This window comes from Lepidochelys kempii, chromosome 16 (genome assembly GCF_965140285.1).
Source record: "Lepidochelys kempii isolate rLepKem1 chromosome 16, rLepKem1.hap1, whole genome shotgun sequence".
In the NCBI taxonomy this organism is placed as follows: domain Eukaryota; kingdom Metazoa; phylum Chordata; order Testudines; family Cheloniidae; genus Lepidochelys; species Lepidochelys kempii.
Window position 1 is genome coordinate 22,188,891 of NC_136395.1, and position 15,122 is coordinate 22,204,012.

General features: G+C 48.3%; 1 protein-coding gene across 4 annotated transcripts in view; it reads right to left on the reverse strand.

Moving 5' to 3' along the window:
• DIPK1B (divergent protein kinase domain 1B) overlaps window positions 1-14,787 on the reverse strand; it is a 38,670-nt gene extending 23,883 nt beyond the window's left edge. The window contains exons 1-3 of one of the 4 annotated variants that reach the window (XM_073314626.2): window positions 14,572-14,787; window positions 14,006-14,056; window positions 2,333-2,467 (exon numbers count right to left, since the gene is read on the reverse strand). In XM_073314626.2, the coding sequence (XP_073170727.1) occupies window positions 2,333-2,467; window positions 14,006-14,056; window positions 14,572-14,634 (249 nt within the window). In that variant the 5' untranslated portion in view covers window positions 14,635-14,787. Of the gene's footprint in view, window positions 1-2,332; window positions 2,468-13,837; window positions 13,865-14,005; window positions 14,057-14,084; window positions 14,190-14,571 lie in introns of those variants that run through there. The other 3 variants (XM_073314630.1, XM_073314627.2, XM_073314628.1) reach the window with 3 other exon arrangements.
• Between the last annotated feature and the right edge of the window lie 335 nt (window positions 14,788-15,122).

The window sequence follows — 15,122 nt, forward strand, 5'->3', positions numbered from 1 at the left end:
GCTGAGACGAAGCAGAACCCAACAAGTGTTAATGGGGTTAGGAAGGCAGTAAGAAATGAGCCAGAGAAGCAGAAAATTCTCCGGCATCTACGGCTCATTACACTGCTGAAAACTCTTGTGTATGTTAACTGTGGCATATAAGATCTTTGATTCCCCACTAATTACAGCTATCGGGTGAATACTAAGTGGGCTTCTTTGCAGGTCGGACACTTGTGGCACTGGGAGGTCACAGAAGGGAAGCACTGGGTGAGTGTCTGGGACAACCCAAGGGTGTTCATTCTAATTAGACATCTATTAATAAAGCCCAAGGAACCTCGTAAGAAGGCCCGTGATGGTTTGAAGCAGCTTTCCAGCCATCACCCTGGGGAATCATGTAACAGCACTTTGCAGCGCTGCTTGCTCAGCACATTCGGAGGCTGCTTGGGAGGGGAAGGGCTGCCCAGGACGTGCTGAGGGCACTGGGCGTATTGGCACAAGGTGAGAAGGAGTGAGCAGGGGCGAGTGCACTGCAGAGCAAGGACCTTGCCTCATCAGTTCATGTTCTTAGTTATTTGTGTTACCAGCGAGCCCCCAGTCGGAACTCCATAAACACAGAGTTTGAGACAGTCCCCAAAAACAGATTAACCCCATGTTACCGAGGGGGAACTGGCACCAAGACGAGGTGACAGGCCCAAGGTCTCACACAGGGAGTCTGGGGCAAAGCTGCGATTTGAACCCAGATGTCCTGCCTTGAGTGCAGGGGACTGGACAAGACGATCTACTGAGGTCCCTTCCAGTCCTACATGTCTGTGATTCTATGTCTTGAGTCCCAGCCCAGGGCATTCATTGCAAGGACATCTTTCCTCTCCAGGCTACTCCAGCTGAGTACCAGGAGCGAGGCCTGAGAGGGGAGAGCCTGGCTACATGTCTGCTTAGCATGATGTGGCTGGAAGCCAAGCCCAGGTCAGCTCCTCAGACACACCCATTCCTGGCCCTACTTTACCTTGCCCCCGTGGGCATGCAAGGGGTTGAGACACCACACGGCCCCGTGTGAGACTGAACTCATTCTGAGAACCCCTGCTGCACACATGGCCCTTGCCATTCATTCACGCCATGCGTTTGTCAAGAAACGTTTTCCACATTGTTCGCCTCACTCCATCTCTGCCCACATGGACGTGTTCCATTCTCAGATCCCCCTGCAGCTGGCTCATTCAGTAGAAGGTACTCAGATATTGGGGATAAAGGCAATAGAGCTCCCTAGATATGTAACCAAGTACAGCAGATCATCTCCCCACGAAGGGAAGGAGTCACATCCATGCCAAAAAGCCCTCCAGCATCATTTGGCTACAGTCATCCCCTCTCTTCCATCCGGGAGAAAACAGAAACTTCCCCCAACTCCTGACCCCTTATAAGAGCTCAAACCAAACCTCATCTCAGTCCTGAAATGCTAAGATCAGAGATAAGGCCAAGCTACAAAACTTGGGTTGGAGTTGTGTCCACATTTCTCCAAAGCTTGGGGATGGTTGGGAATTTTTTGATGAAACTTTTTTTTTGCTGGAAAATGCCAATTTGTCAGAACTGAAACCTGTCACGGAAGCTGCTTGGGTTTGATGTTAGTGTTTCTCAGACTGGGGGTCAAGTCTCTGCTCTGCCTGGGACCCTTTCTCTCTGGTTTTTCACAAAAATACTCTCCGACACAGAATGAAAACACATGACTAAAGCTCTAAATGTTTTGTGAAAGGGAATTCTTGTTTTCTGGCCAGCCCTAATGTTGTTCAGTCCCTAGGGGGCAGGATCAACCCATTGTGGGAACTGCGACCAGTGCAAACAATGGAAAGGGATTCCAACATCCGTGAATTTGGTGGGCTTCTTGTCCAGGGATTTGGTTCAGTCCATTATAGAAGCACACACCAGCTATGAAGTGTACATCAGGCTCTGAGCCTCTCCACAGTATGTGAATGCCTGGATCTTTAGCTGGGGTGTTTCTTCATTTTTGAAATGTGAAAACATCATGGAACAGGCTGTTTCCCCTCCATTGCCTGGAAGCCAAAGCGCAAGAAATCTCACAGGAAAGCATCTCCCCTATGAGATTCTCAGCCCACTCCTCTCTTAGTTTTATATATGGCCCCTTTCATCCCCAAGAACCCCCAAAATGTGTTAAAAATGACATCCAAACAATCACAGTGATCGCTTCCCTCGGTGAAACATAGCCAGGACTTCTGAGTCCGGTCCCCTTCTCTGATCACACTACCTCCCAATGCCCCAAGTCCCCCGCTCCCCTTCCTGAGGGCTTTGAAAAACACACAGATCTGAAGTAAAGCAGCAGGATCAAGTGAAAGTGGCCGGCACTCACGATTATCATCTGGCAGACGTGACCTCTGCACAGTTCGGAATAGGATGAGTAATGCATGTACACCACCCAGCTGCCCACGAAGATGCCCAGCCAGGCAAGGAAAAGATATTTCACTTTGATGCCAGGGAGACGACTCTGGAAAAAACAACAGGAAAATGCCGGCATTACATACAAGGAATATAAAAGTTAACGCTTGAAAAGGGGTGGGCAGTGGGTATACTGTGACTTATTACACTCCAAGTGGTCATTTCACTGTTACCTTGTCCATCCCCCTAACCCCAGCTGTTGTATTCACCTGTTGCCTTGCTGAGCTTTGAGTGTAAACTCTCTGGGGCAGGGACCGTCTTCTATCATTTTTGTTCTTTGCATTGTAGTCGTGTATGGATGGATGTTTGTACAGCAACGAGCACAATGGGGGCCATGATCCCGGATCAGGGCCTCTGGGCACTACTACAATGCAAAAAACAAAAAGGAGGCAAGTACAGAGAAGGGGGTTTGGGCCCCATGGGAGGAGCATTGATCTCCTTCCTCTAAGGATCAGGTAAAATAAGCAGGTGGCCCCAGGTGAGTCTCTGCAGGGAGCAGCAGTATTAAGGTTTTGGCGGCGGTCCCCATAGGGGACCTATCAATTTGTTTAGACATAGCACAGTGAGAGCCAGGATCCCCCATAGGCCAACTGGTTCAGACCCGTGGCTGGTGGAACTTGGCCACTGAAGTCAGTGGAGCACTGCTGATTAACACACATTTACCCCAGCTGGGGATCTGGTCCCAGTGGCCTCTGGGCGTGGAGGGAAGGAGCATGAGGAAAGTGCAGGAGTCACTCCCCATCCCCGCTCCTGCAGTCGTCCTGAGTTTAAAGCACACTGGGCGGAGCAGATAGACGCATTTATAACTGGGCTGTTTTTCACTCCCAGAATTACTGACAGGTACAAAGCAAATCACACCAGAGAGTCACACACAGTAAGTTTTGCACCTGCAGAGTCCTTCCTAGGGGAAGAAACAATTACCCCCCTCTCAATCCCATTGTGTATGTCTACACTGCACCGTAAACCCAGGCTCAGCCTCAGGGTTGAGACCAACCCCGCCCTTCTGTCCACACACAAATCAGGCTGACTCGAGTCAGCTACTCAGGACCCTGGTCCTAGTACCTACCTGGCAAGTGTAGCCATGCCCTGAGACTTGAGTCCAAGCTCTATCATTCTGCAGTGCAGATGCAGCTTAAGCCGCAGATCCAAGTCAGAAGGTCTGCATAGGGCAGCGTGGACCCATTAGCCCAGGTGAGAGACCGCGGGTCCAGCAACTGTAAACCCAGGTTTACAATGCAGGGTGGATGCTCAAGCATGGGCTTGGAAACACTGCGTCCAGATTTACAATGCAGTGTAGACACTGCCCTGCTACACAAAAGCCCAGCTGGAGGGAGTGTCAAAAACCTCAGGCTGAGATCAGAGAAGTCTAGCTGGTTTCTGCCCAAATCTGGTCATTTTTTTCCACAGATTATAGCCCCAATTAAACTGAAATGGGGCTTTTGTCAGCCCCTACGGAGCGGAATTGCCGTCGAAAAAGCTTATTACATGTGGAGGCAAGAGGAGAAGGTCACCGAACAGACTGTAGACATTCATTGACTACCAGGGGAAATATCCCAATGGCAGACATATGTGATTTCTGTGTGTGTGTGGCCATGGGCATATGTATTCACGTGTGTATCTGGGTACATACGTATTGGGGGAGTGAGTGTCTGTGTATGAGAGTGTGTGAGTGTGTCTGTGTTGGAAGAGATTGTGTCTGTGTATATGGCCCTGTGCGTGCGTAAGGGAGTGACTGCGACCCAGATCCTCACTGGGAGTTAGACAGCTAAACACTGTTGAGGATCTGGACCTGTGAGATCTGAACGCTGTGTCTGCGTGTGTTGGGGGAGACATGCTCACGTGATTACATTTCCACATGGAACAGTTTGACCATCAGCAGAAACTTCAAACTTTCTGTTCTCGGTAACCCTTTCTAACCTTTATTTTGATTTATCTGTACACCCCAATCTCTCATGAAACTATGGCTGCGAGTAGGTCATTTGCAAATTAAATAAAAGGAAGATTATGTTGTGACGATCTGAGAAGTTGGCCAGACTCTTCAGTACGATGGAGATGGGTAACCACATGTCCTGGAACCTGTGAGGCAAAACCACATGCAAGATGACTCCTAGGTTTGGGGTGATGTCACTGTGCCCCAAGGTGATTCGGCTGTGTCATTGCAATGCAAGAAACATCAGCCCTTTCCAAAGCAAATATTTTCTGTTATGTGAGAAACGAGGGGCAGAGCTCTACTCTAGGTCTACAGAGCCCTTTCCCTTGCAACGGGCTGCCTTTGAGTCCCTAACATCATGCTGCTGTTTTGATTCAATGCCAGCTCAGAGGGGGGGAAATCGCCCCCTGGAATCATGTCCAGCACCTGGGGTTCCCTTTGAGCTCTCATCTCCCCTGTACAGAGCCACTCCAGTGCTGCCTTGCTTGCAAGAGCTCACAGTGCAAGCGCCTCTCTCATGGCACATGTTGGGCTCAGTTGATGATACCAGTGTAGCACCATTGACTGGGTTGGTTTGCAACAGCAGAGGCTCTGACCCTCCTATGAAACTGTTCCAAGGGCCTGTTCAGAAAACTCCAATTCCTAGATACAATATAATCCAAGGGCAGGGATTCCAGGCACCCATAAACTCTCTAACACTGCCATTGTCCCCTTGGTAAGGGGCACTGGGATAAAATGGTTCTGGGCTGACATATACAGCTGGAGGCATCGCCTGTTGCTCCTTCAGAACACCTCGTGTACATGGAACAAAACCACCAAGCACTGCCAGGTTCTGTCCTCTGGTGTCCGTGCCTTGTCGTGGTGGGACAGCTTGCACGCTCTAACGATCCCCAGAGTCTGTGTCGCCAGTGGCTTTTTGCTCCTGGCAGGTTCAACCATGCCGAATTGGTCTGTGGAGGAGGGGTCAGACAAAACAGACATCCTGGCTTTCCAGGTTGAGGGTTAGGCACAGGGCTAGCAATCCTGTCCCATAAAAAACAAAATATGTTATGGAAACAGCAGTGGAGAAGTCGACCATTATTGTGTGTGATGGCCTGCAGGTGTCAACGACCCGTAGGACTGCCAGCAGTGAAAGCAGAGAGGAAGCCACTGGCATGAAGACTGAAGTGCTCACCACCAAGACAAAAACCAAACTTGGTTTTTGGAACACACAGACATCTCAGCAGAGATGAGACGCTTCAGCTTACACATCCTGGGTGGCAGCGAGAGCAGATGGACGGGATCAGGAAGATTAACAACAGCCTTGCGCCATGTACTTCGGATGGAAACTGATTCCATCACCAGAATAGCAATAAGATGGTCGTCTGAAGGCAAGCAAAAATGAGGCTTCCTGAAAATAACATGGCGATGAGCTGTGGTAGCCGAGCTGAAAAACCTGGGGCACACCTGGGAACCATTGGAAGACAGGAGTGGAGGAGCTTCATCGCTGCCCTAAATGCCAGAGACGTAATGGGAACATGATGATGATGATGACTGTCAGGTTCTTACCTGTGGGTTTTCATTCTGGAGAGTCCACAGGAACAATGAATAATGAATGGTCTGTCAAAGGCATCAACAATATTCCATGCAAATGATGCTGAGGTTCAGAGACTGATTTGTTCCTGGCATTAAGATGGTAATTTCTCCCTCTCTGCCCCGGGGCCAGCAAGCGCAATGTCCTCGCTATCCGATATCATTTGGCTTCCCTACAATGAGGATCTTTGCCTGATTTTTGTAATGGGATCCAGGAGTCCTGGTGGATCTCCAGTGCCTCTTAAGCAGTTAAGTAGATGTAGCAGCAAACCACTTCATTTCATCTGCATGTGATGAGGAGGTTACAACCTTTCCTGGGGCAGGGGAGGGACCTTGCCCCAGTGAGCCAGTCCTTGGTTGGTTCTAGACTGGATTCCTGCATTGCAAACTTCAACTAGTGCAGAATAGCAGCTGCAAACTTAGGACCTGAGCCAATGACCATGGAAGTCTTTCCATAGGCTTCAATGGACTTTGGATGAGTCCCTTACTTGGCAGAGCTCTTCACAGGAGACTCTGTTTCTAGATGCAATTCCTGGCATTGGTTTTGACCTATAAAGCACTTTATGGTGTGGATCATGGCTACCACAGAAACACCCTCTCTCCTCATGTTCTGTCTCAACAGCTGTGATCAGTCAAGTCACTCAAACTGAGAGTTCCCATTTTTAGGACCAGATCCAAAGGCCATTGAAGTCAATAGGTATCTTTCTATTGATTTCAGTGGGCTTTGGATCAAACACCCGGGGCTGGAAGTAGGGTCTCTTCACTTAGAGGTCACCAGCTGTGGACTCACGCCCCATACTGGTCTGAGAAGCCAAATTTATTGACTGTCAATGTGTGTTTCAATGCCTCCCTATTTCTGCTGGCTTTTCCTGGAGGGGATGAGCCGGGGGGCCTGAGGGGCCTGCATGGTTTTAGCAAGTGGTGCAGAAATATCAGTGAGAACTTCCACTGACTCTGGCGGTCACTTTGTTAATTGTTCACTTCGTTATTTCATTAGCTTGTTTCCAGCTGACCCTTCTAGAGTTCGGCACCACGTTTTATCAACCAATCAATGTTGCTCTTATTGGTTTATCTGTGCCCACTCAGTGATGTTGTATTTGGGTCTCCAGCAAAGATTATAAACACACTGATCCAATTCATCAGAGAGTCACATTGGGGTGAATCTGACCCACAGTTTCCAGTGAAATAACTCACCAAAATCGGCAATTGTTTCCATTCATGTAAGGCCAGATCTGAATGGACCCAATGGATTTACACCAGTCCATACCAGCTGAAGATTTGGCCCATTATGGTTTCCAAAGCCACTTAGGGATTCTAAATATTGGGCCTATAGCACCTCCTTGATCTAGCTGCATGAACACCTTATGGTGTTCTGACCTGCTGTCAAAAAACAAGGGCAACAAACACTCCCGTTCTTCCATTTCAACTTGATGGGCTTTCGTTAGCTACATTATTTCAGTTCAATCTGAATAACTGTTTCTGAACTAATTTGCAGATAAGTGTGAAAGCGTCTAGGTTTGAGCAGACATCTTGACACACTGTGTGCTAATTGCAAGTATTGTAGCAAGGTGTGAATCAGCTCACAAAGCCCTAGGTTAGCCTGCCTTATTTCACCATCAAAAAAATTCACCTCAAATTAATGTCTGTAAAAAGGGGGACTCTAATTACTGGAAGCAGTTGTCATATACAAGAGATTTGTGGCTATTCCTATTTGACTATGTTGCATTTAACATCTAAAATCAGCTGTACTCAATAAAGGCACACACATCATCAGCAAATGGGGCTCTCTCGTGGCAGTTTAATACTACCACCTAGGCTGCTTCTGTTGGATCTAGAGGGGGCCTGATATGGGGCTATAGCCCTGTCAAGTGAGACTGGGTGTTTAGTCTTGAAGTCAGGTCAGTGAGCAAGGTACTCCTATTGTTTTCTATTCCAGTTCTTGGTATCTGAATGTAAGGATGCCCTGCTTGGGTCACCTACAGCACTGAATCCAGGACATCTCAAGCTACAAACATGACTTGGGTCTGCAAGCTTGACATCAGTAACAGAGTCATACTCCTTTTACATGATTCAGCCTCTCGAGGGGGACAAAAACACATTGGGCCAATGCATTTCATGAGCAGGAGGCTTCAATAGGAATTTTGCTCAATTAAGGGCAGCACGCTTAGGCCCAAACATTTGTAAAGCCACATGCTATTTGAGTCCTTTGGAATGCCTGAACATTTATACTCTCCAAGTTAGTCTGGTTATTTGTCTGACTGTAGGTGTCAGTGTCTTTGGATTATCTCTGATGGTCACAAAGCTTCACCACGTGTCTTCACCATTGATAGCTTAGAAGGAACAAGGCAAATATATATATATATTTTTTTTTAAGAAAAAAGGGAGGAAATGAAAAGGAAGAGTCAGGGAGGACAGGGGGAACGCTGAAGAGAGTGGAGTTTGCCTGACAGAAATTAAGGGTTCAATACTCCACTCCTTGCGCTCTTCAAACTCCTACTCACATCCTTAACTGGAAAAATTAATGGACCCCATGGGTGTTAAAACAGGAACGGGCACTAAATTATCCATAAAAAGGGTGGTCTCATGGGATCTAGTGAGACATAAAGGGTCGACAAGAGTGCACAGGAAAAGGCAGCCCTCTTTCTGCAAAGTGGCTCTACTGCATTAGCCCAAGCAGCAAGGCTAGAAACTCCTGTGTGGCCAAGAAGAGAAAGCCAGTTCAGCAGGTAGAAGCTAGCTCCAGCAATATGGACAACCCCAAGTGCTCACAAATCATGAGTCAGCCGCCACCCCACCGCAAAAAAATCAAGAGATTTAAAAAAATAATATTTGCCTTCTGGTGTTTAAGCCTTGATTCTGATGTATTCACATGATTCCAGCAGCTGGGACTTTAAGAAAAAAATACCAAATATCCTGAGACTCGCAATAAAATTGCCAGAGTTTGCCACACAATTACAGGGTCAACATTCCCACTGAGGTGCTTGGGAGCCTCACCTGCACAAGAACTACAGGATAGGTCCCTAAAATGTTAGTGTTCTTTACTTTAAACCTGGTCTCCATCTGTGGAGCAAGCCAGCCAATCATTCCAGAAGATGACACCAGTGGTTTTTCTCCTTTGATGAATTTTATCTAAATACCAATTGCCTTTGGCCCATTTGGACATTTTATTTTATTTTTTTTTTTCAAAAACCCAGCTCCTTAGCTAAGCCTGTCAAAGAGGTTTGCTGGGCAAGCTGCCAAGGCTGGGATCCAGCCTCCAGTGAGTCAGCAATGGATGGGCCTGGGCAGCAACATTTTGGATCTAGATTCTGAACACCCCAAACACTGAAGGTGTTTGGATCTGGCAGTTCAGATGAGGCCCTGGTTTAATGTCAGCACATCATACACATAGGTTCATAAATTAGTGCAAGCCAGTTATAGGAGAATACTACATGTTATATTGGGGCAAGTGATTGGATAGATAGATAATAACTGAAGAGATGAGAGGCTGCACTCATGTTATCCTATCTCCATTTTCAAGCGAAGTTACATATCCTAACAGCTCAGCCATCAGCCCAATGATGGTCCATTCAGCTATGTGCTCTCCCAAGGAGGGTATTGGAAATGCCATTTCTTAAGACATGTAAAACTTGCCTAGACAACGTATTCCAAAGTACACAGTAGGGATGGACTAGATAATCGAATGGACCTTTTTCCATCTTAAGCTGCTGTGAGTGACATAGTCCAACCTTCATCCACTGAGTTAGTTTTTTCCAAGCCATTGAATAACTGACCATGTGTAAGCATCACTCTTGCCCTGAAGGATGCAAAGTGCCGGTGCGTTCCTATAGTGGTGTTCCACGTGCAATGAAGGGGAATTAGACCCCTGACCTTCCTAGCATGGTCCTAGAAGACAGACATCTCTACTGCAACTCCCAGTGCCGTGGTCTCCTGCTCCTTTTATCTCACTTTTTTGCCTTCCCAGTGAATTGCAAGAGGAAATCGTCCTCCAAATGGTGCATGTCACAGCTGAGACAATTGGTATTAGAGTTTCCAAAGTCACGGCTACTTCTGCTCTCAGTTAAACCAGTGGAATCCAGAATAAATCCACTGAGCTAAAAATCTCGGCGTTACTCTGGATTTACCCCAGAGCCGTTTGTACAGCATCTAGCACAATGCGACTGGCCCCTCTCTCTAAATAATAACAGGACCCATTTGTCTTGATTTATTTAGAGCTGGATCTTCACTTTGAATAAATCAGCATAACTCCGCTGAAGTCAGTGGAATTCTGTCAGTTTACACCAGCTGAGGATCTGGCCCTTCAGGTTTAATTTTTTCTGGTTTTATGAGTAACTCCACCAAGCTAAAAACCCTGAGTGACTCTAGGTTCATACCGTGTAAATGAGAACAGAATTTGGCCCCAGTAGGGATCTGTTTGTTTATTTGTATGTATTTAGTTTTCGGCAAAATATGGGCCACTTTCCGGGAAATCAGAGGGAATCTGTATCAGTGTTTAAAAGGTAGCTTTCCTTGACTAATTATTATTTCTATTGTGGGTAACCCCTAAAGGCAGGGATCAGGGCCCCCTACCAACTAACACAAAGACACGTCCCTGCCCCAGAGAGCTCACAGTCAAGGAGCTAAGCAGTGTGCCGCAGGTGAATGAACAAACAAAAGGGAAGGACAAGAGAACTGCAGACAAGTGTGTTCCAATTCCATCTGAAACCCTGAGAATGCGTGACAGATCTTCAGCTCCCACTGGCTCCCTCCGCAGAGTTTTCATCCCCGCGAGGACGGATACATTCTGGGTATTTTTAATGTATATTTCACCAAAACCTATTCTCAGTCTCGGGCGGGGTTTTACTGTTAAACCGGACCCTCTCATTAAGATAAACTGCATCTCATTAGCAGCTAGCGTCTGCTCTTGCTTTGGCCAGCGTACAGTGGGCAGGCTGAATAACAAGCTGTCAGCTGGCCAGCAGGAGTCTTTAGTGCCTCCTGTTTGAAGTGCTACAGATACTTGGCTGGAGTTAGCTTCAAAGGCGAAACTGACAGAGTCCTCAAAGGCTGCTCTGTCTCCTTTCTTCTGCAGCAGCTCTCCATGACCTGCCAGCCATTCTCATGCTTACCTAGCTGCCCCTCTGATGATGCTCTTTCAGGATAGATGTGGGACTAGGGCAAAAATGTGCAACATCCATTCTCTTCTCTGCTGGGCTTTACTTGTGGATTGACTGTTATTTCACTACAGAGAGCACCAGTGCATTTCAGACCCCCGCATCCTTCCAGAGTAATGTCGGTTTCATCAACCACATCGTTTTGGCTCTTTTCAAAACAATTTGCCCCATGGCCTGTACATTTGTACTGGTTTCAGAGTAGCAGCCGTGTTAGTCTGTATTTGCAAAAAGAAAAGGAGGACTTGTGGCACCTTAGAGACTAACCAATTTATTTGAGCATAAGCTTTCGTGAGCTACAGCTCACTTCATCGGATGCATTCAGTGGGAAAAAAATATTTGTACTGTTTCTTTAAATCTGTTGCAGGAATCTAGATAAGATTGGCCTTGGGTTCTCAGCAAAAGCTTTCCATTGAAGCCTGGAGACACAGAGAGTAGCTTTAAGGATAATGCTGGTTTTTCCCTTATTCTGATGGAGTTCAGTGTTGGAGGAAAAAGGCTCTTTCTGTGATTCTTTACCACTGCCAAGCCTTGCTAACAGAGAGAGAAACTCAGGGCTTGTCAATAAGATTTCCCACAATTCTCACATTAAAGGCATAAACTGTATAACAGGCAAATTAAAAAAAAAAAAAAGCAAAAGACAGCTTCTTAAACAATACTGGTTCAGGACTATTATCAGTGCACACCAGGCTCTCACCGACAGCGGTTCTCTACCCAATGAATATCAAGTTCCTTTCTGTCGGCATCACATTTCTGATTTTGCAGATCAAAATCAAACATGCACACATCAGCTGCCAAATGCACTGATTTCACACAGACACCTAGAGGCAGATTCTCCGCTGCCTTGCACCTTACGGCAGCATGTGCACCTGGGCAAAGGGAGCATGAAATGCCAAATCATTTACTCCCCACTTTGCCCATCCTGGGCCAGATCCTCAGCTCCTGCAAATCAGCACAGCTGTGGTTTACATTTACAGGGCTTGATAGACAGAGGGCTGTGTAGATAGATAGATAGATAGATAGATAGATAGATAGATAGATAGATAGATAGATAGATAGATAGATAGATAGATAGAAGGGGGATATTTGGGGATAGAGCCGAGGACCTAGCCCACTTTGCCCAAGTATAATGGATGACACAAAGTGCAGGGCACAGAGAATCAAGCCATTATGGCTTCAGTGAGACCTCTTGTGCGAAGAAGTCGAGCTGGATTTGGCCTTTAAACAGTTCGGTTGGTCTCTTGACGTTGCCTTGCAGGGTTAACACAGTGAGTACTGGAAAAATAACTACGGCACTAATCCTAACGCAAGTGCAAAAGGCTGCTAAGTATTACCAGAGCTGCACAGTTGGCATAAGAGGAGCAAGGTGCAGTCAAGAGATGCCAAAATGGATGGCTAACAGGCTCGACTGTGTCTGCTCCGCAGCGGTGGTGGCTCGCTATTTGACACTCCATTTTCCATGCCAGGGACTGATTTCAAGTCCTGCGTGTAAAGCCCACACTGCTCCTCATGTACAGCATCACCCCAATGCCCATTTCAGTGCCATGATTTAGCATTACAAGGAAAGCAGAGAGCTTGGGGAGCTCAGAGGCCCTCCACCTCTGAGATCAGGACTAAACGGAGCCAGCAGAATGCTTTCAGCTCAGCTCCTTCCTGGGCAGCAATCCCCATCTCATTGTGACTGTCCCACATGCTTTGGCACAGGGCCGAGCTAGCATTGCAGATTAGATCTATGCTGCCAGGACTGTGATCATTCCAGTCAGAGAGGGGTTGAGAGGGCAGAATGGAATACATCATTCTGCAGGAACAGATCTGCCATACGGGAGAACTTTGCTCTTTAACTGCTCCCTCAACTTTCTGGGGTTTGCTGGATTTCTTTCTCTTTCCCACCCCCCTTGCCATTCCTCTCACTTTCTCTGCCATTCTTTCCATTTCTCCCGCAGTGCTGGCCCTAATGGATAATAGGAAATCTCCTCTCCGCATATAGCCCATTTTCCATCTAATCAAACATGTAAGAGCAGCTGAGATTGTTCCTTCAGCTCTAATGGCCACCTGAAAAGACAAGCATCATTGCTGGCTTCAATGTGACTTTTGCTGGTAGAACATTCATGGATGAGGAACTTCTGCTCTCCAGAGTCAGATCTCCTCCCCCTCCAAAAAAAAATCAGTGAGTCCCAAATCCTGCTCATTTTCCTTGAAATTCCCTGGGAGTTTTGCCTTGAGTAAAAGCCTCAGGTTCTTCTGCTAGGTTCTATTCCCTGCCACTCCAAAGACCTCTTGGGAGATAATCATTCCTAGTCCTTCTCTATAAACCAGACTTTCAATCCAGTTAGGTCGGCATGCCAAAGAAAAAAATAATTGTTCTAGACTGGTACATTGCTGCATTGGCTTATTCCGTTATTTATGTAAGGACTGATTGATTAACTGGCTCTTTCATTCTATGTAGATGCAATGTGGATTCTTTCCAACATGAGGCTCACAGTTAAACTTCATGTTATGCAATTGGTGTGCCATGCTGGTCCATATTTACCCCATGTAGAATAATCCAGGATCACTTTTCAAAAACAAGCCAGAGCGTGGGGGGCGGGGGAAGCATTAGTGGTTAAAATATCTCACTGCAAACCAGTGGATTAAGGGCTTGATCCAATGCCCCTTGGAGTCAGTGGAAAGACTCCTGCAGATTTCAATGAGCTTTGGATCAAGTCCTAAATACAGTGGCGCTGAAAGCTGAATATCCATCTATTTGCTTTTTTCATTACATGCACACCTGAGATTTCATTCATAGCAGGGTCAGAAACAGATTTCCAAGTGCAGCATCCATACCGATCCTCTCCAGTAACTACAGAGAACCAGGCATTCTGATCAAATTAAAATAAACAAAATAAATAAAAAATCCTCAGGGGAAATGGAAAAAGAAGCCACCACAGTGACTCACAGCTCCCAGGGCTGGAGGGTTTTCGAGTGTTTGGTGTAGGAAACCAGCATTCTGCAGGAGAAGAACATGAGTTGGGTACCAGGGAATGGTTTCATCAGACTCTTCCCATCCATCCATCTGTCCTATGCGCCCAAAGCTAAACAGCCACAATTTTCATCTCTCCCTGTGTGTCCAGCACCCTGACCTACAAGGTCCAGTACAAGGGAAAAGCAAAGGTGCAGTGAAATTAACCATTTGTAAGTTTCCCCCTCAGGCAAATCCCCTTGGGAGTGATGGAGGGGGGGGGGGTTAAATCCACCCCTGCTCTTTTTTTAAACATAAAAAATAAAAATTCCCTTCTCCAAATGGCACTAGGTTGTTCAGGATCAATCTGAAGGACCGGCCATGGGCTTAACTTTGCAGGTATTTATGTATGTCTAACTTGGGATCAAAGGCAGCCCCCCCCCCCCCCACACACACACACTCCCCCGACCTCCAGCCTCCGAAGACGCAGGATGTCCCGTCCCCCCCCCGTCCCCCTCCGCCAGGGCAGCTGCGTCGCCAGCCTCCCCCGCCTCCATCCTCACCTGCAAGCCCGTGGAAAGCGGGCAGAAAAGCACCAGATGCACCAGCCTCCGGAGCCTCCTCATGCTGCGGGCTCCCCCGCCGCCCCAGCCGGGGCTGGCCGATCCGCAGGGAAAATCACGGCGCGCTCCCCGCCCTGCTCTTCAGCGCCGGGCTGCGGGGCGGGGGGGGGGGGGTCCAGCTGCAGCCCGTGGGGGGGGGGGGTGCAAGGGGAGGAAGCCCCCCCCCCGGCCCCTCCCCGGGCGCGCGCCGCTCAGCCCCCGCCGCCAAGCCTCGGGCGAGGCGGGGTCCGCGGCTCTCCGCCCCCCCCCCGGGGGCGGGCTAGCGAGCCCGGCGGCTCGGCGGCTGCATCGGGCGCGGGCAGCGGTGGGCGAGGGCGGCCGCTCCCCCCGCGGCTGGCGCATCCCCCGGCCCGGGAGCTGGGCTGGGCTGCGCGGGATCAAGCCCAGCTCGCTCCGGCCCCGCGCGCCCCCAAGCCCGGCCGGGGCCCGGGGACCCCGCAGGCGCCGGCCCCGGGCCGCTGCATGGGGACCCCGGCGCCGGGCGGACGCCG